We start from the raw sequence: 23,675 nt of genomic DNA, 5'->3' as shown, positions 1-23,675 counted from the left end.
TTTACATAGTGCAATTGACATTACTTTTTAAATTATTTGAAGACAAATTCAACCGTTCTGAACTCGAACGTTGCCACAGCATAGCTGTCATGGCAAACTTCCATCAATTACAGAACTTTTAAGAGGAGGCCCAATGAGTTATGCCAGAAGTTGAGGATGAAGGTGGATGCATGCGGGTGTGTACAGTGACGACCAATTTAATTAACCACCACTTTCCAAGTCCAAAGCCCAACCAACTTACTCCAAAAAGTTGACACCACGGGGATATGCGAAAAACATGTTAATTAATTAATTAATTAACTGCCATCATCATCATCAGCTCGTAATCATTACTTATTGTACAGTTAGATATCTCTCGTAATTAATAATTCAAAAATCAGGGTTGCGTAGTTGATGTTCGTGGTTGGTGGGAAATGCCAACGGTCCGACACCAAATTATTTTTATTTTCTATGTACGTATTGTCACGGCTGCTCATACTTGCTCTCTAGTTGTATGACCAACAAATTCCCGTGGGCACACATAACAGGCTTACGTCACTTAAATCAAAAAAAGGAAAAGCCATCAACTACGGTATTTTGTAATTAGCCAGTCTCGGGGACAAACTTTTGGATTTGCCTAAGCGGACCTAATTGTGATTCTTACAACACAACAGTATTTTACTACAAAAATATATAATATTAAGATCACTTAATTAAAACTTGTATGAATCGAAATATTAATATTAATTCAAGAATTATATTTTTTTTATACTAATTGACGTATCGTATTATATCAGTATAAACATCAAATAATAATATAACCCTCTATCCACATCATACAAAATTTTATATACTTATCCATGGCATTACCCTCGCTATGATATTCAAAGCCTTAACGGAAAAGAAAAAGAAATAGCATGATGAAGCAGCTTACTTGCAAATGCATGGTAAATGCTCTGCACGCTCGGAGAGAGAGAATTAAATAAAGATACAAGACGCTAGCTAGCTTATGGTGAAAAGAAAGCCGCGGCTACGGTGCTTGTAAAATAATCAACCCAAATAACGTGAATATAAAGCACCGTTGACTTCCACACAATTACAAGACACATAGCTCTAGCCACAACCATGTATGTTCATTTTTATTTATACTATTTATTATATAATCTAATAACATCGGAAGGGCATGATGGCTTCACATGTCTTGCTGCCTCATTGTCGTATGTATCTTTACTTAAATCCCAATACGCCTTCCCGTATTTAAAACTTCACCAACACACTCTCTCTCTCTCTCTGTCTTCTTCGTTGACTTTTTAAAACCTTTGAATCATCTACTAATTAATAACTTCTTCTTCATCCATTTTCCAAATGGCTGACTTAGCCATACCTATTTCTTTCATCTTCTGCATCCTTTACTACTTTTTATTAATATTATGATGAACGAGACTACAGTAAAAGCAAGCGACGGGTTCCTTGGCTCTTCCAACATCGGAGGGTTTGGTTATGGCATTGGCGTTTCAGTGGGGATTCTTATACTAATCACAACGATCACCTTAGCATCATACTTTTGCACTCGAGGGCAACAACAGCAGCAAACAACCAACCAGAGAAGTAATAATAACAATCGTGGCCAGAATGATGGGGGGGCTGATCATAATCAAAGCAGTATTGTTATCGATGTGGGGCTTGATGAGAGCACAATCAAAAGCTACCCGAAGTTGCCCTATTCGGAAGCCAGGCTACAGAAGAAGGATTCTACTGCTACGTGCTGCTCTATATGCTTGGCTGATTACAGAAGCTCCGATATGCTACGGCTGCTGCCCGATTGCAGCCATTTGTTCCACGTCAAGTGCGTTGACCCTTGGTTGAGATTGCATCCCACGTGTCCAGTTTGTCGAACGTCTCCGCTCCCGACGCCGCTTTCCACGCCGCTGGCTGAGGTGGTTCCGCTGGCCGCCAGAACGGATTAATTCATGTATGATATGTGGCATCGTCATTTTGAACTTACTGTGAACCAAAGTTGCTATCTCATCGGAGCTGCCACTGTTAGTTTCGCCTTTTTTTTTTTTTTTTACCCCCACCTTATAAAGTTGTTATGGATTCCGATTTTATATGACACAAATTACAATGCATGATTGATGCATATGCAATACAGCTTCTCTGGAAATTTGTTCTCTTTGATATGATTGCTAGTTTCTTTAGTTAATTGAATCTTTGCATAGCTTTTGGATTGTCAATGCAGCTGGCTTCATAAGTCAGAGAGTTGGAAGTAGTGATCGCATAGACAGAAAAAAGGGAGAAACATTTCATCTTCGCATTAGGGCACATGTCATTCGGTATTAGCAAAAGGAAATATAACACGTTTGTTTATTTTTGATGATCAATGATTACTGAAATTTTCAAACTGAAGGTTAAACCCACCATGTCAATTAATTACTTATGTTTCTCAATTCAAAAGCAGGGCACATGATCCTAGGTTGCCTTGTCTGATAACAAATACAATAAAGCAAAGACTAACATTTTATTTACCCGAGAATTTATCTTTGCTTATTCTACTCTGGCTTGTTACTTGAATGATTGCTAGTGTCATAAAAAATGATCAAAAATCAAATTAGATATGGAAATTTGCTTTGCTTTGAAAAATGAGAGTTCAATTTTCTTGAATATTTTCTGAAATTCACGCATTGAATGTTTCTTGAGCTTAGTTCACGACCCATGAGGGTCAAAACTTCATATGCATGAATGTACTACTCATTGCCCTAGCTACTCGCTTAATTGAGGCTTAATTTATGCACTGGGGTGGGAAAATTATGAGTCAGCTTATCTGCACATGTGACGTTCAAATTGCATATAATATTATACGATCAACTCCACCTTAGAATCTCGGCCTGTGAAGAAATCCAGATCGTTTGGGACTAATGATAAACAAAAGCCCAATGTGAAAGGGGAAGTTTTTGGATAAGAAAGTCACACAATTTTTGTTTTTTTTTTTAACTTTTGAAAGGAATACGTAAATTCAAACTTTCAAAGTCTCAAACCAAAACCAAAACCAGATGCCACTGGTAGAAGAATTTGACTATTTTCATTTTATTTCAACCAAACTTTTGTTTTATCCTCTAAAAGCTTTTCTTAAAGAGCAAGTCTTCTAATTTAAAAAAAGAAAAAGAAAAAAAGAAAAAAGGCAAGCCTTGTGAATTTTACTGGACATAAAAACTCTCACTTCTTTATAATTTTATTTACGGGTAATTTATATAATTATATTTGTTTGTTCCTTGTACGATTTACCTATTCGTATGAAAACGATAAATAAAAAAATTAAAGTTAGGGAGACATCTGTTCTATCCTTGAGTGTGAGAGGGAGAATGTTTCCAGCCTTTGAAAACTCAACCCTGTTAAGAGAGCAATTCCACCACTAATATTTATACAGGACCTGTCTATGGTACAGATTCTGTAACAAACATCTCCCGTCATCCCACCATCCGATTTTCTATTGTTTAGTTTCTCACTCCATATCCAACCACATCCAACGGCTGATGCTGCAGTCTGTACCTTACAGATTCTGTAAGCTAGTCGAGTCCTATTTATACAACTACACTCGATTGATATAATAAAACGATAACGTTTCACCTAACGGTCCGGAGCCAACAACCAGTCATGGAGGACGAATCGTCCGCATCCAACAGCACTCGCGTAACAGATCATCACCGTTGGTTCTTCTAAAATCTAGCAATGCAACGGTCTTGATCAGATACAGCTCCTACATCATCTACACAGCATAAAACCCGGTATCGCCAACTCGTTTATATTTATCTCATTTCATTTATTCTTATTCCACTCGTATGCTGCTCTCCCAAAAAGTATCCCCAAAAATTTAAATAATTCACTAAAATTTAGTAATTTTTTTAAGAATCAATCATGGCGACGATCAAGTTCAAGCTTGCCATTGTGCTATCGCTTTGCTTGATTGTAGATTTGGGCCGAGCTACCGATGTTAAGTACTGCGGTCTGTCTCTCTTTTAACCTCCTTCAAATTCAATCGCTTTGATTCTCATTCTCTCTTTTAAATTCATCTTCTATTGAATTAGTAAATTACGTTTACTTTTATTGTAATTAATCTAGTGAGTTTTGGATGATTGGATTTGTTATATTAATGAGACTCTGTGAATTTAAATTTTATGTTAGATTTTGATTGACGAACACGGTGGAAAAGAAAAGTTTTTTTTTTTCTTTTTTTTGAATTTTAATGTTTTTGGTTGTAATTGCAGATAAGAATGCTGATTATGATGTGAAGGTTCATGGAGTTGACATATCCCCTTATCCAGTGGCAAGAGGCAGGGAGGCTACCTTCAGCATCTCTGCTACTACAGGTGTCATAAAGTTTTCATGCTGTTTGTTTGATTGATTGCTTAATTATAACAGTGTAGGGACTGTTTACTGTTGTCTATCTTGTAGTTTTTAATTTTATCCTATGCTTTTTTATTTCTCTAATTATTTTCAAATCATAAATGTTTCTTAAACAAATTCCATCCGTGACTTGAATATCTTTTGTACTGCCTTCTTAATGTTCAATCATGAGACAGCTATGATTTCAAATGTATTTCTGGAAAAAGCAAAATTTTATCTCAGCTTTCTGGAGATAAGCAATAGAAATGAAGCTCAATAGTTATTGAAGAAACGCTTCCAATAAATACAAAAGTGAATAATATGGAAGACATGCCCCTTCAAGTGTCTGAAGTTTTTTATCAATGTAAATAAACAATTTCTATGCATCTAACCTTTTTTTTGTGCTGCCTTTGTACTGTTCATCCCTAGAAAGTTATGATTTCAATTTTTTTTGTACTCTTGCTCTACTTCTCCATAAATTAATTCCTGGAAAGAGAGTTAAAAAAAAAAAATTTTAATGAAAATTTTATCTTAGCTTTCTGGTGATAAGCAACAGAAATGAAGCTTAAAAGTTTTTGAAGAGAGGCTTCCAATAAATACAAGGGTCAATAATACTGAAGGCATACCTTACAGTGTTGTAAGCTTTTGATCAATGTAAATATACGATTTATATCTAACCTTTTTGGCTGCCCTGTTACTGTTCATTATCTGGAAGTTATGATTTCAATCTATTTTAGTCTTCTTTTATTTTTTCAGGGACCAATTTCTGGAAAGATAGAAAAAGATTACAAAAATAAATAAACCAAATTTTATCTTTGCTTTCTCGTCATAGGCAATAGAAATGCAGCTCAAAAGTTGTTGAAGAAAGGCTTCCAATGTATACCAAACTGATAATACGTGTCTAAAGTTTTTTATCAGTGTATGAAAGATTTCTTTGTATCTGCCCTTTTGTACTGCCTTCCTATTGGTTATCATCTGAAAGTTATGATTTCAAATTTTTATTTTTTTTTGGGGTACTCTTCTTCTATTTTTACATGAATTAATTTCTGGAAAGATGGAGAAACCGAGAAAGAGTTCAAAAAAACATTTAAATAAATTTTATCTCAGCTTTCTGGTGATAAGCAATAGAAATGAAGCTGAAAAGTTGTTGAAGAATGGGTACCAATAAATACAAAATTGATGATATTGAAGGCATACCCTTACAGTGTTCGAAGTTTTTTATCAGCATCAATAAACAGGTTCTTTGTATCTAATTCTCTGATATTGCACTACAAGTCTTCAAGATCTGGGAGATTGAATATTTGAACGCTCAAATTTAGTGGAATTGATTTTTCCTTTGCTTCTATAAGTGTTTTTAGATTTTCCTTGAATTTTAGATTCATTCGTGCTTCGGATGTCCTTGGAAGAATCCAAGCCATCTGATTTCATATACTGAATCAATTTTCCTGGCTTAGACCCAATGAACGAACTTTAATAGTTTTTATTCTTCTTTGAATGAATAATGTGCAAGAACGGTGAAGAGACTGCTGATCATCTCTTTCTACGCTGCAAAGTAGCTTCTAGTCTGTGGAATACCCCATTCCAAGCTACTGAAGGCTTATGGTCCTTTCCACACTCGTGTTCCAATGCTTAACATGTGTTGGCTTTTGCTAAAGATAAGACGCAAGAGTATTATGGAAATGTAGCGTATTGGCTGCTCTATGGGTTATTTGGCTAAAAAGGGACAATAGAATTTTTGGGAATTCTAGAGAGGAAGATGTTAATTCTCTGTGGGATAGAGCTAGGTTTCTAGCTTCTCTTTGGGCTTCAGTTTCAAAGGAATTTCAAGATACTTCGTTTGGGAAGGAGTTTTAAGTTAGGTGGCTTTTGTCTTTTGGGAAAGTTTAATCCTTGTACTGTTTTAGCCCTTCCAAGATAGAAACTTTCTGTTTGGAGATACTCTCTTCTTTGTTAATTCTTAGGCTGTTTTTGGGGCTAGTGGACATCTTGTTCACCTTTTGTAAATCTCTATATATTCCCTGTACCAGCTTTTTTCTCAAAATATTGCTTATTCTTCTTGTCTACCTGTTATTCAAATTTTGACGCTAGTGGGGTTGACTGTGCATTTTATACAGATAAAGCAATCTCCGGAGGAAAACTGGTGATTGATGTTTCCTACTTTGGGTGGCACATTCACAGTGAGACACATGATCTTTGTGATGAGACATCCTGTCCTGTGTCAACTGGTGATTTTGTGGTTGCTCACTCTCAAGTTTTACCTGGATTCACTCCACCTGTAAGTTATATATATATTTTTATTAACATTCATTTTCTAAAAGAAAACTATTAACTTTGAAATTGAAAAAGGAAAAAAAAAGGATGCAATTACCAAATTCTAAGACTCAGTGAAAAGCTAATAGTAAGAGCCTGCATAGTTGCATAAATGAGCCTGGGGAGTTGTCTCCTGTCACTTACTGGTGATTTTATCTCAAAGTTTATGTTTTGACCTCATTGTGTAGTTTTAATTGTCTTTCCCCAATACCCAATATTGTGAAGCACAGCTGATGTTTCTACTTAATCTTAGAATTATTGGATTATTTTATTGCTTTTTATGTTTGTAGCCATCATATTCACATGAACAAAGAAAAAATTCCCCGTATGTAGTGTATATTTAATACATATTTTTGTGAACCAGGATTACCTTGCAAGTAGCTTTTAAGATGACAATATCCGAACAAATTTAAAATATGTATACCTGGAATAATCCCGAATCTCATTTTCCTGTTTGATAACACTGCAGCTGCATAAGATGTGATTTATTTGCTATTTCTTCCCGAGGTTGTGTATAGGGGGAGAAAATAATCTACGTGGGCTACCAAGTTGCCTTGGATCATATTTGTTACTTGTTAATCTTACTGTCATTTTAATCATTTTCTGCTAAGGTTTGATAATTAAATGAGTCTCTGATCTGGAACTTGAATGTGAATAGGAATGCCTGACATAAAAGATTGCAATTATGAAACTATGTTTTTCTCTATCCACTCCGTGTTCCTGTTGGCCTTACATTTGTCAATTAGATTTTAAGAAAGTGTTTTGGAAGCTGGTCTATCGGTCCCTTGTTGGTCTTTAAGTGTGTTATATGTCAAGGGCTTCCCCAACCCCCCCCAACAAAAAACAAAACTTTTCTTTTAACCTGCTGTTGGTAATGAAGAAACCTGTTTATTGAATGCATTTTTTGACCCAGAAATGGAGTTAGTCTTGGCCTGTTTACGAATGTTCGCAAACTAATTTGGTAGTCTTCGTACTCATGCTTTTTTCAAAATACTATTGAATGAAGTGACAAAAAGCAGAGAACATCAGTATTTTCTGTTATGTGATTTTAATTCAACCAATCCTCCTGTTTGCTTCATGTTTCCACTTTCTGCCCAATCCCTTTGTATTCTCGTTTTGTTATTTTTAACTGTTGATTTGGTGAAGAAAACATACAAGATCCTTAAAAGATAAGTTGGAATAGTTCTTGTTTGCAGTTCTCTGCCTGGATTTAAATTGGCAATATTTCGTTTTGCAGGGTACCTACTCTCTGAAGATGAAAATGTATGATGCAACCAAGAAGCAAGAGCTAACATGCATTACCTTTGACTTCTCCATTGGATTTGCAAGTTCTGTGGCTGATAGTTAAGAGCTGTGAAGATGCCTTCGGTTTACCTTTCTGCCATATAAATTTGATGTAAAGGAAAATACTCTTTAAAATTAGTTGTTGTATCTACCTTCAGTATTGCTGGCGTTGTGAAAAATTTCTCTTTTCCTCCGAAAATTAAAAGTGCTTCAAAGTTGGAGAGAGTGAAAAAAACATCCTGAAATTGTTGGATCCTATTGTTTTTACTCTTCAACACGGTGAATCTTCGACGACAAAGTTAATCAGTGAATGTTGAGTTAAAAATGGTCATTGTGTAAGCCTCGTGCATTTTAGTTATGCATCAAGATTGAATTAGAGGAATTCTACCCAAATCGAGAGCATAAGTTGCTTTTTGCTCCCTGTACTCAATTATGATCATTATCAGTTGGCACACGTTGTCTCCTAGTTTAGCGCTGCTCTTTTGGCACCTTGTTCATTTGGCTTAAACACGTAAACATCAACTCAATGAGGGCATCTTAGTCATCTAACCGAGTTCGCTTTCCCCGCAAAATTACAGACGTACCCCCTTGATACATTTTCTTTTCCTTTTTCTCTTCTGGCTTTGGCTGGTGGTGGAAGGGAAAATTTATGTCCCCCAATACTATCATGATTGATGGGGCACCAAATTTTTAGTTATAGACTTGTGGGTTAGTGGTCTCAATTCTGTAATAGAGGAGGTGCCCCCCACTCTAATAGGGTAATACTCTATATTATGAGCTATTTCAAAAGTTCAAAAAGCAGTACTTCAGCTTTTCAGCTTTCACTTTGCCACTTGGAAACCAGAAGGAAAAAACTCAATCAGTCTCCTGTCCTCTAATCCATTGTGCTGTCTTTCTCATTGCAAGTTTTTACACACTCTCTTTCTCCTTCTCTGTGATCACATGCCGTCAGTTTTTTTATCAGAAAAATCCAACAACACATCATGAAAGGAGTGAAGGGCAGACTTCTAAATAAACTGAAATTTGTCCCGACAATCAACACCTTGAAACAAGGCTTAGCCATTAGGAGGAGTTCCTTAAAGTGTCAGACCCTGCCGATTTATACGGATGAAGATCACGGCTGCAATGATATTGCTGAGCTAGTAGTTGACAGTATTGGAGTATCCGGACGCGTTAAAGAGCTCAAAGATGAAGAACCGGAATTGGGATTCAACCTTGGCGACGAAGAAAACTTTACACCCCCCATAGTGTCCAAAGACAGGCTGCCTGGAAAGGATAATCCTGAGGTTGCAGTCCAAGAGATGGAAAAGGACAGCCAAGAATCTCCATTTCTAAAAGGTTACGAAGAGAAGTGTCCGCCAGGAGGAGAAGATTCAGTCATTTTCTACACAACAAGCCTGAGGGGTATAAGAAAAACATTTGAGGATTGCAGGACTATCAGGTTCTTGCTTCAGAGCTTTAAGGTGACATTTTACGAGAGAGACGTGTCGTTGCATATGGAATTCAGGGATGAATTGTGGAGTTTATTGAGCGGTAGAGTGATCCCTCCAAGGCTTTTCATCAAGGGAAGGTATATAGGAGGAGCTGATGAAGTCGTGGGATTGCATGAGCAAGGGAAGCTGAAGAAACTCCTTGAAGGAATTCCTAGAAACTTGTCCGATTGCTCGTGCAATGGCTGTGGCAACATTAGATTTGTTTTGTGCAGCAATTGCAGCGGCAGCTGCAAGGTGTTTAGGGATGGAGATGATGATGATGATGATGAATTGCACATTAGATGCCCTGAGTGTAACGAAAATGGATTGGTCCAGTGCCCCATTTGCTCCTGAAAAATAATTGTGCACGAGACATTGTAATTTTCCTTCTTCTACTCTAACATGTACTTGGCTTTCTGATTAACAACATTTCCCAAGTTTTACAATGCTTAGAAATTAGAATCACCGTTTGTTGCTTCAACCGGAAACCTAGCAAACGGTACACATTAGATGCCGGAAACAACCCGCAAGTTTTCTTTACAATTCCCTAGTCTTGCGTTACAATATCAGTGCATAAGTTCATAAATGAAATAAAAAATCCCAGAAACATAACTAAAATTTGTGATCAATAATCATGAACAACTTGTCACCGTTATATACAACATACGATGACTGTAACGTAATATTTTCCCTAATGATAATAAGAAGAATTTGATAAATTAAATGCTGGTAATCTCATTATAAGTTCATGCCCCTGACATTTTAACAAAAAAAAAATCTCTTATTTGGCGGTTCTCGAGTTAAAGATTAATTTTAAACTTGTAAAGTAGATTTCACTGTAGAGTCCTGTTGTGTTAATTGTTCTTATCTAAAACTACAATATTTTGTTCCAAGATTCCATGACAAGACTTGTTCTCTTTCCTGGAACTTTATCTCCATAACTCTCTGAAATTACATCTTAACTGACTCCTTTTTCTTTTTTTTTGACATGAGAATGAAGCAGGAGAGTTGTCAATGCATGTACTTATTTGATCAATTATTTCTTCAGGACAGCGAATAAGCCGATTACTTAAAATTCACATTAATACCGAACTGGCCCGACCAAGGAAAATTGATATGGGAATTACGCAGGACTTGTCTAATCAATCACACAAGGCACCAAATTTATATTGATAAATCAAGATCAAAGTTAAGGAGAAAAAACAATTTATAAGTAGCTACCATATGCATGGAGGTTGATGAAATTGAACTTAAATCATTGACGAGATAAGCTATGAGGGCATAATTAGTGGGGAAGAGCAAGCACATGGCTGTTCTTGAGAAAAAGTCACTGGTTGGTATCAAAAAGGTGATTAAATGAATAAAAGGTGGTGTGACCTTATGATGATGAATTTATCACCACCACCTTTAATTCTTTAAACAATATAAGAGTCAATAAAGCTTTTGCTTCTTTTGCATTGTAAATTTGTGCAGCAATTCATGCACATTTTACCCTTATTTTGATGATTAATAATTAGATGGGCAGCTGATAATTTAACAAGTTCTTTAGTTTTTTCTAACTTCGATTAAATTCTGGATGGATAACTGACAATTTTTCATATAATACAAGCATAGGTAAAGGAATCTAATATTTAAATTAACCTCTAACAATTTCTTTTTTATAATACGATAAGAGGACATGAGTTTGAATATTATTGCCAGAAGAACATCAGATTTGTAAAATGAAATGTCAAGAATATATTTCATCAATATTAGGCAAATGTAATCTGTCTAGAAACCGTTTGTTTTTGCAGTTTGTTTTGATCAACCACTTATCATTGCTGAGGCAAAATCTATTTTCTATTACTTCTTACTGCCTAAAAGATGAAGAGGAAAAGGTCACCGCGCTGGTTAATTTTTCATTAAGCTGGACAAAAGAAAAAGGAAAAACAAAAGTATATATATATATATATATATATATATATATATAAAACATTGGCATGTTTGTATAAATTTCATTTTGTAAGTTCATCACAAATTAAGATATGATGTCATAGCTATTTATAGAATTTGTATAATATCATTTATAATTTTATATATTTAGGATATAAATGACACATTGTACAATTTTACTCTGGAGTAAGGATGATATGACTAATCTTTGATAAGTTCATCACATATATGACAATGCGTACATTTTATAAAACGCACATAACATGTCGTTCAATGATTTATTACATAGATGGCATGTTGTGAATGTTTTATTTGAGTAAACACTGTATGATCTGCCGGTTATAGCTTATCACATATCTGACAGGTCGGAAACATTTGTGGAACATGTATAATATGGAAAAGGTTAGTAATTAAAGAATTATAACATTCAAATAAGGTTGAGTGTGTTTTTGGAAAGTGAAAGAAATTAATAATTTTTTTTTTTTTGAAATACTACTAAGATACTAATGGATGATTAAAAAAATTACAATTAATCGTAATGTTCTTGTGGGGCCTTCCGAAAAGCTTGCCAATAGGTAGCTATATTAAGAACAAAAATAATCAAATAGAGAAATCATGTAACAAAAATGTTTATATGTATGTATGTATATGTGTATATGTATAGGATTTGTGGATATTCTAAAAATCTTTACTTAAGAAATTGAGACTTTCTAAAACGGAGGAGTGTTAGACAACCACCTAGTTCACAGAATAATAAAGACAACACTGTGTGATTCAGTACATGAAAGAGAAAAAATTGGCACAACACATCATATCTGTACACATCTACTAATATATTGACACAAAAATATTTTTTAGAGTTGACCAATCGTAATAGACAAAAAAAAAAAAAAAAAAAAAATCATTTAAAACCTGAGATATATTTATCAAACAGGCCAACGAAGACCATTTGATATATAGGCCTAAGTTTTTCTCCTGAATTCTCAAGCATCAATGTCATACCGTCCTCCGTAAATCATATTGACGGCAAGTCCGTAAGTCATATAAGTGAAGCGTTCTTTTTCCCTTTTTTTCTCTCCTTTTCTGAAAGGTCATAAATGAAGCACGAGCTAAGGATGCGTTTGTTGCTTGGTTTTTTTTTTTTTTCTTTCTTTTTTTTAAATGGTGTTTTTGAATTTGTTTATAGAAACAAAAATGATTAAATGTTGGTAAATTTGAAAATACGCTTGATTGATTGTTTTAAGATATTGTATGAAAATAGCACTCAACTTTTAGTCGAGTGGTTAGAACAATTGTTCTTACTTATGCGAGTGCAGCTGTTCGACCCCCCATAATAGTTAGTAATAATATGATATGTAAATATAAGTTGTAATATTGAACAATAGTTTCATGTAATTAAGAAAAAAATACTTTATGAAAATATAAAAAATTTATATTCAGTTGTTTGTTCTAAAAATTTAGATACAATAAAAGAGAATGATAAAATAATTTAATGAAATTTTTTTAATATTTAATTACTTTTAAATGGTCCATCATTATTATTATTGTTATTATAGATGTTAATTTTAACAAATAACATAAACAACTAAAATAGTTATAAAATGGCATAATTTATAATATAGATTTTATATCATTTAAAACTTTATTTAATTATTATTGGATGATTTATACACATAAATTATAGAGGATATATAATTATGGTAATTTTTTATATTCGTTAAAACATTAATTATTATTATTATCATCATTTAAAAAATTAAAATAATATTAGCGTAATATTTTTTAAAAAATTTATTATCATATGATAAAAAAAAAGTGAAATTATAAACATAAATAATATAATATAATATTATCAAAGTGGGGGTGTTTGTGGGAACCATATATTTTTATTGCTCACAAACAAAACCTCAAAATTGCAATTTTAGTGGGCCCCAGCAAGAACAAAAGTAAGTAAACTTTAAAAAGTTTATTATTTTTCACTTTCCATTGTTAAAATGGAAAACAAGACGGTGTTTCCATTCTCTTTGGCAAAATAGAAATTAGCTTTTAAAATGCATTTTTTTATTTTGTGCTTTTGTAAAATGAGAAATGACAGATGTGAAACGATACCAAATACACGGTAAAAGAGTCAATTTCCACCAAAAGAAAAAGAAATTGTAAAGCTGTCTGCAAAGCATGATGATGATGATTCCATGTTCAATCAATGGATTAAAAGCCCAGCTCAAAAGAAAGACTGAAAGATCCTGCATTCACATGTCACTGTAAATTTAGGTTGGGGTCCAACTAAAGTTCATCTGCTAACATCTCTTATGACATATGTAATAAGGTTATATATATATATATATATATATATATATATAATAAAGGTTTTATTAGTTTCAAATGTGGGTACTTATATGGTACTCAAAAGGCAAAAATCAATCGGAAGGTGTCATAGCTTATTTCATGTAAATTAAAGCAGTTCGCAAAAATCAGAGCCAATAAAAAGCCAAGCCATTTAGATATTTTTGAAATTATGAGAATAACTTGGTTCCTGGTGCCGACAACATTTTTGATGGGAAGTTTTGACCAAGTAGCAGAGGATGGCATATCGTAAACGTGCACTGCAATTCCATACAAACGGGCAACTTCAGGAATATTTCCTCAGAAGGAAACTTGCATGTCCAAGAATGTTTTTGTCATGTGAAAAGCTCTCTTTACAGCTTACAGGCTTCCCCATTTGGGGAAAAGGAATAATGGAATATCTTGCTTCAAATTTCAAAATTTTATATTTCAAAAATTCAGGGCTTTTAATTATACCAGAGTTCATAATGCCCCTAGATCATGTAATGCCATTGCTCATTCTCTAGTTAACTTAGCTTTAAAAAGACGCAAGATTAGTGTATTTATTCACTTTGTATAATTAATTAAGGTGTTATATTTTTTTCTAAAAAAAAAAAAATTGAAAATTTTATAATAATTTTCACTAAGCTAGAATCCTTTGTCTTACCGTCACATGTATTAGGAAACTTCTTACTTAGGAGAATAAAATAGATGAGAAAACAGTTTGCAGCCCAAGGGCAAACATAATCTACTGAAGAAAAAACCCTTTTGCAGAAGGTGAATTTTGGAAATTTTTAACAAAAAGCTTACCTTTTATCATGATATTGTGCAATTTGTTGTGACCAGCAAGGCAATAGAACAGAAGCCCCCTTTAGATATGAGAATATTAGACATTGGAACATTTCAACCATGCTTAGAGCAAAAACAACTCTTCATTTCCACTTTGTTAAACCCCATTCACATCAAAGGATACATTGCAAGATCCCTCTTCGTAAAAAGAGGGAGGGAAAAAAAGGAAAAAAGGAAGTCCAAACAGGTTCCTCTTTTGTTAACCCATTCACATCATAACAAAAAGGCAAATGGAAGAAGAAAGAAAAGAGGTTAGAGTAATCACACTTCCTACAAATTTACATTTAAGTCTCTATGCGGCAGCAACTGCTATTGGAACTTCAACTGGTTGTGGTGGCGTGGCTGTTGTCGTCGTCACTTCTGCTGCCGGTGCTTCTTCTCGCAGAGGTTGGAAGAACTTTGTGTAGTGCAATTCAATCTGTAGCCGGTGATGAAGAGGTGTCGATGCTATTAAACCTTTCTTAATATCCGCCTGCAGTTCCCTAATCGGTATTGCAGCCAAGAAGCTCTTGATGTACTCCTTGCAAGCTCCTTTTCCGCGGCACACAACCTCCTCTACCTCTTCACTCTTTATGGGTTCCTCAGACTTAGCTGTAAGTTCTCCCTTAACAGAACCCTCCTCCTTTTTGGGTTCTGTTGTTGCTGTCACAACCTGCTGATCGCCAGTTGATTTCTCATCAGTTGATTGAGCAACTTTTGGTAGTTTGTGAATCACGGTATTGTTGTCAAATCTCAAAATGTAAGCCTGATTGCATCCCTCATAGAGTCTCTCCCCTAGTGTGTCAATTATGTAGTAAGCTTCTGGTTCAACCTTGAGTAGAAAAAAATGGTCGTTCCAACTAACAATGTAAAGCTGAGGTTCATTGCTTGAACTTTCTGAACTGGCATGACTGATCTCATCCCATATGTTATCAAATGACATGGCACCATGCAAAAAGTCAAATCTTCCTTCATCCATTCCATCTGGATGAAAAAACCCAATAAATGACTTTCCAGGCACCACTCCAAGGGGACGTATTTTGGCTTGGAGGACTGTTTCAAGATCAAAGTGTTTGTCAGGAAACCTCTCCCTATAAGTGTCAATTTCACAGAGGTTCCTCCACTCCAATGAGCCTTCTCTGATCAGACTATCAAATTGGGACTTAATTGGCATGAGACCATGGTTATTCTGGAACCAATCAGCAATCACGGCAACAAGGGCTGTGCAAGCACTCTCACCTGCCGCTCGCTCACTTCGCTGATCGATGGAAGCAAAGAAGACCTGGCTTTGAAGCTTCATTTGTCCATCACGGCTTATTACTTCTTTGTTCTCCCAACTTCCAATAGCAAAATTGTCATCCCCAAATTCAGAAACTGAAGATCGATTTGCAGAGAAATCCTCGTCTGTCTTATGCCTCTGCAAGAAATAATTGTCATTATTACTACTTACACACAGTTCTCATTTGTGTATCATCCTCATACTATACATTTCTTATCCTAGTATCATAACATTAAAGTTGGTGAGTACAGTTGTATATACTGAAATTTAAACCAAAGCAATGTTCCTCCAGATAGAGGGCCGGTTGGGTATAGAAAATAATATTCATCTGGCAAGCATACATAATAAGCATCTCACGGGTAGTCATACAGTCTTGCAGATGAAGAAATACTATTCATCATTCAAGATGATCAAGGGATGTTCAAATTTGTTTTCCTTTTTCCACCCGACATACGGTTCTACAATAAATCATGAGCGTTGACACGAAATCATAAAGAAAGAGAAGATTTTATTCTTACCCCAAGAGAAAGAGATTCATCAGAGCTAAGCTGCCGACGATCATGATCAATGTCATCCCCACCTTCTTCTCCATATGCCTTCTTCAGCAATGGCTCTCCTTTGGCTTTAGGAGATCTGAAGCTTAGCTTCCTTTTCCTCCAAGAAAGTATGCTACGCTTTGAACTTTGCAACAGAGATGGTTCAGAGACTGATGCTGTTAAATCTTCACAATTTGAGGAGCCCACATCAGACTTGCGATAACTGTAATACACCCAATCCTCATCGCCAGTGTTTATCCTTGTACTGGAGTAAAATGATCCTCCAGCAATATTTGCATGAGCCAGTGAGCCATAACTGAATGATTTCCTAACACTGGATTCCTCCTTGCCCTCATCCGATTCTCCTTCTTCAAAATCTTCAAGTGAGTCAGAATCAAAAGGGTAGTTATACTCCCCATCCTCGCTCCTGGCAGAACACCTGCCATCACTACCCTCTTCCTCACGGCAAGCCTTTTTGGCTCTCCTGGTGGAAACATACTCGGTAAAAATTTTTACTTTTCTAAGACCGGCTTTAATTGCAGAAAGCTCGTCCTTATCCGCAGAGGCAGGTTCTCCCGACTGAGGAGGCGATGCAACAGGTACTATTGCTCTCTGCACTGGCTCTGTCGTTTCTTGAGCAGCTCTAAGTTCCAACAAGCTGAGTGATACCTACATAATTGGAAAATACTCAAAATCAGTAAGTGCAAAGTGTCAGAAAACATACAAAATAGAGAAGCCTACTATTACATCATCACATAACAGGAAAACAAATTAAATATGCCGGATGATTAAAAACTACAATCTACCATGGAAATTCATATTAAGAAAAATGCAAAGGCACATACACATAGCGAAGGACAAGGCTCTGCAGCACCAGCGGCTATTGTAAGAGGAATGTTTAGTTTAAACTCCTCCTGTTCAGATGCAGAAGCAAACTCTGCAAGGTTGAGCGATGCACTTCCAACAACAGGAACCTTGCCTTTTGGCCCCTGGTTCAAACCCTGGATTTACAAAGATGCTATATTGAGTCTCTTCGAAATATATTTGTGCTACTAAATTCTTCAAATCAATAGACAGAAACAAACTACACTAATCCAATCATAAATTGATTTAAAATAATGACAACGATAAACAAATTTTTTATGGCTCCAAAAAAGCGGGCTGCTAGTCAAACGAATAAATCCCGAAAGGTTCAGAATCAACACAAAATATCCTTTTCTGAAAAAAGACGGATTTTCAGTACCAAAGGCTTGGCAAAACTCCAAAGGTCAACTCTCACAAGGAACACAAAATCTCCCAAAAAATAAAATATTAATCCAATAGCACAAACATTTACCAAATCAATCATAGAAATAATAATATGTAATGTTAAATCCAAACTCTTCCATAGAAATCAATTCAATAAGAATAGCACATATACACTAATTAGCACATGATTATTCATCAATCAGAGGAACTGCAGTAACAAAATAATACATCTACATATTTATCATATAATATATCCCAGATTACAACAGAATTAAACAAATTCAAACACAAAATAATCTAAATATCCAATTGAATAAAATTCTTTTATTAGATTGAAATCAAGCCCACAAAATATCTATTTGAAAAATAGAGAAAAATTTTTAAAATGAAAACAAAAGAGACTTACATTGAAGACAGTGAAAGCGATCTCCCATGGATGAAATACATTTTCTTTGTAAGCGGAAAATGTGCAAATGGACTGAAACTCCTCGTCCCACAAAACGACACCGTTACTACGAATATTATTGTCGTCATCATCAACAACAACAGCAACGTCGTCGTTTTGTCGACCAACACCAACACCAACAACCTCGACTTCTCTCGTGAAGTTCCTCTTAACTGGCGTCCTTCTCAGAGTGCTCAGCGCAACTTTCGGGCCCTTCCAACGAATCTCCACCGTCAATCTGTCGCTGTCCTCTGCTGCCTCCCCCCGCACCAGATCCCAACCCTCCATCCTCCGTACGACCAGTTTCACCTCGTACTTCTTCGTCACCAGAGGCGGCCACGGCCGCCACCTCATCATTTTCACCACCATTTCACCTCAATTCCCACAAAGACAAAAACCTTAATAGCTTCGAACGCTTAACCTTAAAATCCTCGAGTTCTTGAGAAACGTGAGAAGAGGGACAATCTCCAGTTAGAATTGAGAGCCAATGATGAGAAATCTTTGAAAGAAAAGAAAAAAATCTTTTTAAGCGGAGAGAAATTTTCCGAGAAAATTCTTTGAGAACTCCACAAAAGAGAGAGAGAGAATATGCCGTTAGTGATAGACAGAGAATGGGGGTGTTTGTTTGTATCTGAAAGAGAGAGTTATAGGGAGAGACAAGAGAGTTGTGAACGTTGTTTGATGTTGGGTTGGGTTAAAGTCTGAAAGCACTAAAGCAGAAGGAGAAGGAGAAAGTTAACTATGGTTAAAACAGGAGACAAAAAGTGGATAATAGTGTCCCGGTCTTCAATTTTAAAGAAAATAACTACTAAAATCATAAAATATACTTTCTTTTCATACGGGTCCTCGTAGAATGTTGACTAAGTTTGTGTGTAATGTAGTCCTACTCCACTAAAGAAACGGTTAAGAGCACTAGTTCGAGTCTCATGTACACTCTTTACATTTTTTCACAAAATGAATAATAAGAGTGTATTTTTAATTCCCTGATATTATTAGTGAAAGTAGATTTCAAACCAAATTTTATAGATCTTTGAACTATAATATGGAAGAAAAATATCTTTTAGTCAAGTAAGTACTCATCAACATTTTCTGACTATGTCTTTGCACCACTTTAATTTTTAATTTTTAGTAATAATATAACTACAAAATCTTTTATATAAATTATTTTATAAAAACTGATATCACATGAGTGATTGAATAAAGATATCACTTAGTTCACATAATTTATTTTTATTATTTTATATTTTTTTAACTGCACACTAGTTTGCACAAAAATAATTTCTACAAGAATTTATAGATATAATATTACTCTTTGATTTTCAATCAGTCAATTATTTTTGGATTAATTAGGATTTTTTAGAAAATATTGATACTTTGTCTTTATTGGTAGGTTTCGTAAAAGTTCTGGATCTGGATGTTATTATCTCAAAACAGAAGCTATAACTACAAGGTGGCAACGGTAGGTATATAGGGTTAAAGGGAGTGCAGCAGTGAAGAGGAGGTCTCCCGAAAGTAACGGCGTGTTAACGACAGAGCGACGGTAGTTGACTTCCGTTTTGCGCTCTTTTTCAATTTATCCAAAAACACAATATCCATTTTCTCGAGGTTAGTTTTGGTATGGTTGCGGTTTCTGGATTTTCTTTTTCTTTTTTTTTTAACAACTTTTTAGTTAAAATTTAAATTTTCAAATTTAAATTATGATTATTTTGCTAAACTTATCCTTTTTTTTTTTTTTTATTTACCGGAGAACAATAGAATTCGGATATCGTTTTACTCTTTGATGGAAATAGAAAGATTCCAATGTTTTGAAATAATAGACAATTCTATTTTAGAAAGAATCCTACCCTTTAAAAAATAACAAAAATCAAATATATCTCTCTTTTTAAAATTAAAAAAAAATGAAATAAATATTTGATGCAAAACCAGCAATATTTTTATTACTGCATGAATAGACTTCTTTTGTGAATAATAATATAGTCACAAACTCTTATATAAATTTATTTTGTACAAACTGATGTGATATGATAAAATTGGTTGAATTAAATATCTTTTGACTCACGAATTTTTTTTTATTTTATATTTTCATTCAACCAATGAATTAATACTAAATTATTTTGTACAAAATAAATTTATATAAAAAATTTATGACGATATCATCACTATTCTTTTATAATACCCTCCACTTAAAATTCCCTCTTTTATACTACCCTTCTACCTAAAAATATGAATCTTTTAACTGATTAATTTTGTAACCGAGTGCAAGCCTCATAAAATTTTAGTAACGAGACTAGGCGTCACCCGCAACTTGATTTTGATAATTTGATAGCCCTCTGAATTACAAAGTTGACACCGCGTGAACAGTGAAGAGTCTGTGTGCCGCATCTAAAAATAATAATAAACAAATGCAATAGAAAATTAAGTTGCAAGGAACAAAAATAGATAGTATAATGGTTGTGACATTTAATTTGTTACCATTAAAGGGGAAAGAGCCAAATAATTGTTTTTGGTCAGGAAAGACGTTTGGGCAAAATTTGTCTCATCCATCTAACGTCCACGCATTAGTTTGGTAACAACAATTCAGGTGATGCATTTTTAATTTTAACATGATATGCTATCAATTTCTATAACTTGGCAAACGGATGAGATTTGATAATTAAGCAAAAGATTTCAATTCTTTTTTTCTCCCTTTTTGAAGATATATATTTTCTAACGTCTTTCTCGTTATGCCATTTACCAAATTGGCAACTCACCAAACGCCGCCAATAACTCATTAAGCATTCATTCACCACCAAGTTCAACCCCACTCATGCAATAGCAAATAAAACCGTTAACCAGATATTGTGTATACTTCTTATAATTCACAATGGGTAAGAATCGAAGGGAGCTAAAAGTGAAATGAACTAGATCGGAATGAAAAGTGAGAATTATAATAAATTATTTATTTGAACTATAAGAATTGAAATCAAAATAAAATATGTTCATTGATGTGTTTACTTTGTATCGTAGTTATAATATTTTTAAAATTTACCAAAATGTCCATAGTTAAAATTATATATTTTTCACTAACATAACAAATAAGTAAGCATTTTAAAGGGAAATAAATGCATGTTTATTACAATATCAAGCTTAATATTATATTTTGTTAATAAAGGTATTGTTGTTGTTTAAATGGAGTAAATAAATAAATAAATTTTCTTTAATGGTAAAAGTCACAATTTATTCTCTATTCTCATTCCCTCATTTTTTATTTTCACTCCCATGACCATGAGAATATAATTCTCATACATTATTCTTAGATATTTGGGTCTCACTCAAATTTCATTGTCATTCCTTAATATTTTTAGTAAGTAAACACAATTAATCATTCCGGTAATTATTCTAATTTTCCATTCTGATTCCACCTTTCAGCTAAACCTTAGGTTAAACAGAAAAAATCATTAATCTAATTTTACTTCTCATTATTTTATTACTGTATAAGGATTATTATTAATCCAACAACTAATTTACTAGAAGCCGTATCACATACCATATATCTTGAAAAAAAAAATCGTAATATTTGTGGTACCATAATATTAAATAAATTTGATTTACCTTTTATAAGGTTTCAGTAACTTTTGTTTAATTATACACATATCCTACGTACTTCCATTAATAGAAATTAAAATTTTCGCAATGAGATTTAATGAATCTTTAAATCAAAATCTGTACAATTCTAGCCCCACTACTATTTTGTGAATGAGTGTGAATGAACGAGATAAATCTTTGGTCCCATAATTGTCAATCTTTCAAAATGTTCAACAACCATACTAATATAAAGGGGTTTCAAATGTGAAAGGGCTTGCGAATGAAAGTAAAGTACCTACTTTAATATATTAATCTGACGACAGTAAATTGACCCAAAAAAAGTGAAAAATAAATTGAAATAATGTTAGCTAATACAAAATATTCCAACTAACGTGACATTTGATGTGTTACTCAGTGATTGTATGGAAAAATCAATAATAATCTAATAGGTTATAGTAGTTAATTGATATTACGTCAATTAAGATGCAAGCTCTATTTAATCATGTAATTTTAATGTTATCATAAAAATAAATAATAGTTTCTTTTGGCCATAGAAATCTAAAAGAGAGTAAAAAAAAAGAGAGGATCCTATTTTATTGCCATGTCATTTATTTATCCTACTTATTTCATTGAACAATTTAATGATTTTTAAATCAAATGTATAAGTGATTGAATTGGGGGCAAAATTATGTTGTAACTGTGGTATGGTACCACAATTACAATCAGTCATTGGATCTACAGTTGTATAATTGTATTAGCTTGATTCAATAGCTGAAAACAATTATAGTACCATACCACAGTTGCAACGTAACTAGACCCTTGAATTAGCGATCGGAATGTTCAACGGAACAATTATTGCCAGTAACATTTCAACCAACCAAAGATTTTATTACAATTTTTTTAATTTGTGTGCAACTTATAAATCAATGTTTTAATACGATCCACCAATTTTGTTACTTAGTATTAAAGCGATATCGATGACCATCTAGTACTGGACCCTTTTTGACTTGCATGTGCAACACATGTGCTCCGTTGGCACGAGTTTGGATTTTTTTTTTTTTATTTTGGCTTAAAAGCTAGGGTTAGGATTTTTTTTTTTTAAATCACATGATTTTAATTTTCCTTTTTCTAGAATTTTCTTTTCTACTTGCAAAGGGAAAGAATCAATTAAAATGAAAGGTTAACAATTGATTCACATGCAATAGAATGCTTACATGGGTCAGTTTCATTTCCTTTATTCTTTATTTAATTTAGAGCCTTAGAATTTGGGCATGCCCGTATGATTTGAGTGTTGGGATGGCAACTAGCAAGATGAAAGTGATATACTAATTAACCTCACATTATGAATGATTTTATTCATCGTGATGAAGATTCATGCTTTAACTTAACTTATGGGTTTCATAATTTGTCATAACTAAGAATTTAAATGATAGCTTGGCTCAAAAATCAAAATTGTCCAATCAATAATAAATAGTTGAGGGTATATTTTATCCAGAAATAACGAAAAAAGAAGAAGAAGAGAAATTCGACCATTTGATAGTTCTCATTAACATGGTATTAGTATTGTATTTGATTTAAGTATGTAATAATGACATAATTATTGGTCATAAGTGTTTATTTAATCTTATAAGTTCTTATAATAATTTTTGTTATTGTTTGACTATTATTTTTTTTTAAAGCTTTTGAATCTCAAATAAGTTATTTTGAACTCTGTTAGAAAAACTCAAATTTTAGTCTTTTAAAAGTAGAGGTTAAAAAGTTATTTAAATGTCAAAATATCTAAATTATTATCTACTTATTTGACAATCTTATTTTATTTTATTTATAAAATAACTTAAAAAAATTTTATCTATTAAAGTATTTTCTATAAAGTTCAATTTCAAATTTAATTTTCGTAAAAATAATAAACTTTTTTAGGCGAAGAATTAAAGTTTGACCAATTAAACAAGATAGCGTAACCATGTGTGGAAGAAGAAATATAATGAATAACACTCTGCGCAAATAACTAAACCATTGATGAAAACTCAACCATTGACATGATTTTTTAGTATAGATTTTGTATCCAATGGCCAGTTTAATTGTCTGGGAGCTGATAA

The 23,675-nt window shown here is 33.7% G+C and overlaps 4 protein-coding genes across 4 annotated transcripts; 3 read left to right on the top strand and 1 right to left on the bottom strand.

Annotated features, from left to right (window-relative positions):
* Positions 1-1,392: 1,392 nt before the first annotated feature.
* Positions 1,393-2,049, top strand: LOC18039187 (RING-H2 finger protein ATL70). Its single transcript, XM_006429980.2, has one exon. It carries the CDS (start codon positions 1,410-1,412, stop codon positions 1,944-1,946), a length of 537 nt encoding a protein of 178 aa, XP_006430043.2. The 5' UTR covers positions 1,393-1,409; the 3' UTR covers positions 1,947-2,049.
* A 1,507-nt stretch (positions 2,050-3,556) lies between these two features.
* Positions 3,557-8,367, top strand: LOC18039186 (putative phosphatidylglycerol/phosphatidylinositol transfer protein DDB_G0282179). The gene is made up of 4 exons (XM_006429979.2): positions 3,557-3,979; positions 4,242-4,343; positions 6,474-6,634; positions 7,907-8,367. Exons 1-4 carry the CDS (start codon positions 3,892-3,894, stop codon positions 8,015-8,017), a joined length of 462 nt encoding a protein of 153 aa, XP_006430042.1. The 5' UTR covers positions 3,557-3,891; the 3' UTR covers positions 8,018-8,367.
* Positions 8,368-8,531: 164 nt separating this feature from the next.
* LOC18039696 (uncharacterized protein At3g28850) lies at positions 8,532-9,854 on the top strand. The gene has a single exon (XM_006429978.2). The coding sequence runs from the start codon at positions 8,937-8,939 to the stop codon at positions 9,777-9,779; it is 843 nt and encodes a 280-aa protein (XP_006430041.2). The 5' UTR covers positions 8,532-8,936; the 3' UTR covers positions 9,780-9,854.
* Positions 9,855-14,592: 4,738 nt separating this feature from the next.
* LOC18039695 lies at positions 14,593-18,707 on the bottom strand. Its single transcript, XM_006429977.2, has 4 exons — positions 17,977-18,707; positions 17,168-17,323; positions 16,305-16,991; positions 14,593-15,924 (listed from the first exon to the last, which is right to left on the bottom strand). Exons 1-4 carry the CDS (start codon positions 18,382-18,384, stop codon positions 14,821-14,823), a joined length of 2,355 nt encoding a protein of 784 aa, XP_006430040.1. The 5' UTR covers positions 18,385-18,707; the 3' UTR covers positions 14,593-14,820.
* Positions 18,708-23,675: the final 4,968 nt, after the last annotated feature.

The sequence above is a fragment of the Citrus clementina genome, unplaced genomic scaffold (assembly GCF_000493195.1).
Source record: "Citrus clementina cultivar Clemenules unplaced genomic scaffold, Citrus_clementina_v1.0 scaffold_6, whole genome shotgun sequence".
NCBI classification, from domain to species: domain Eukaryota; kingdom Viridiplantae; phylum Streptophyta; class Magnoliopsida; order Sapindales; family Rutaceae; genus Citrus; species Citrus x clementina.
Note: the sequence above shows the minus strand (reverse complement) of the source record. Positions and strands in the feature narration are given on the sequence as shown.

Excerpts from the sequence above, each read along its gene's own strand:
- LOC18039186 (XM_006429979.2), top strand. The coding sequence starts at position 3,892 with ATGGCGACGATCAAGTTCAAGCTTGCCATTGTGCTATCGCTTTGCTTG. Across the intron at positions 3,980-4,241 it reads TACCGATGTTAAGTACTGCG|ATAAGAATGCTGATTATGAT; the intron begins GTCTGTCTCTCT and ends TTGTAATTGCAG. Across the intron at positions 4,344-6,473 it reads CAGCATCTCTGCTACTACAG|ATAAAGCAATCTCCGGAGGA; the intron begins GTGTCATAAAGT and ends CATTTTATACAG.
- LOC18039695 (XM_006429977.2), bottom strand. The coding sequence starts at position 18,384 with ATGGTGGTGAAAATGATGAGGTGGCGGCCGTGGCCGCCTCTGGTGACG. Across the intron at positions 16,992-17,167 it reads AGCCTTGTCCTTCGCTATGT|GTATCACTCAGCTTGTTGGA; the intron begins GTATGTGCCTTT and ends CCAATTATGTAG. Across the intron at positions 15,925-16,304 it reads ATGAATCTCTTTCTCTTGGG|AGGCATAAGACAGACGAGGA; the intron begins GTAAGAATAAAA and ends TATTTCTTGCAG.
- LOC18039696 (XM_006429978.2), top strand. The coding sequence starts at position 8,937 with ATGAAAGGAGTGAAGGGCAGACTTCTAAATAAACTGAAATTTGTCCCG.
- LOC18039187 (XM_006429980.2), top strand. The coding sequence starts at position 1,410 with ATGATGAACGAGACTACAGTAAAAGCAAGCGACGGGTTCCTTGGCTCT.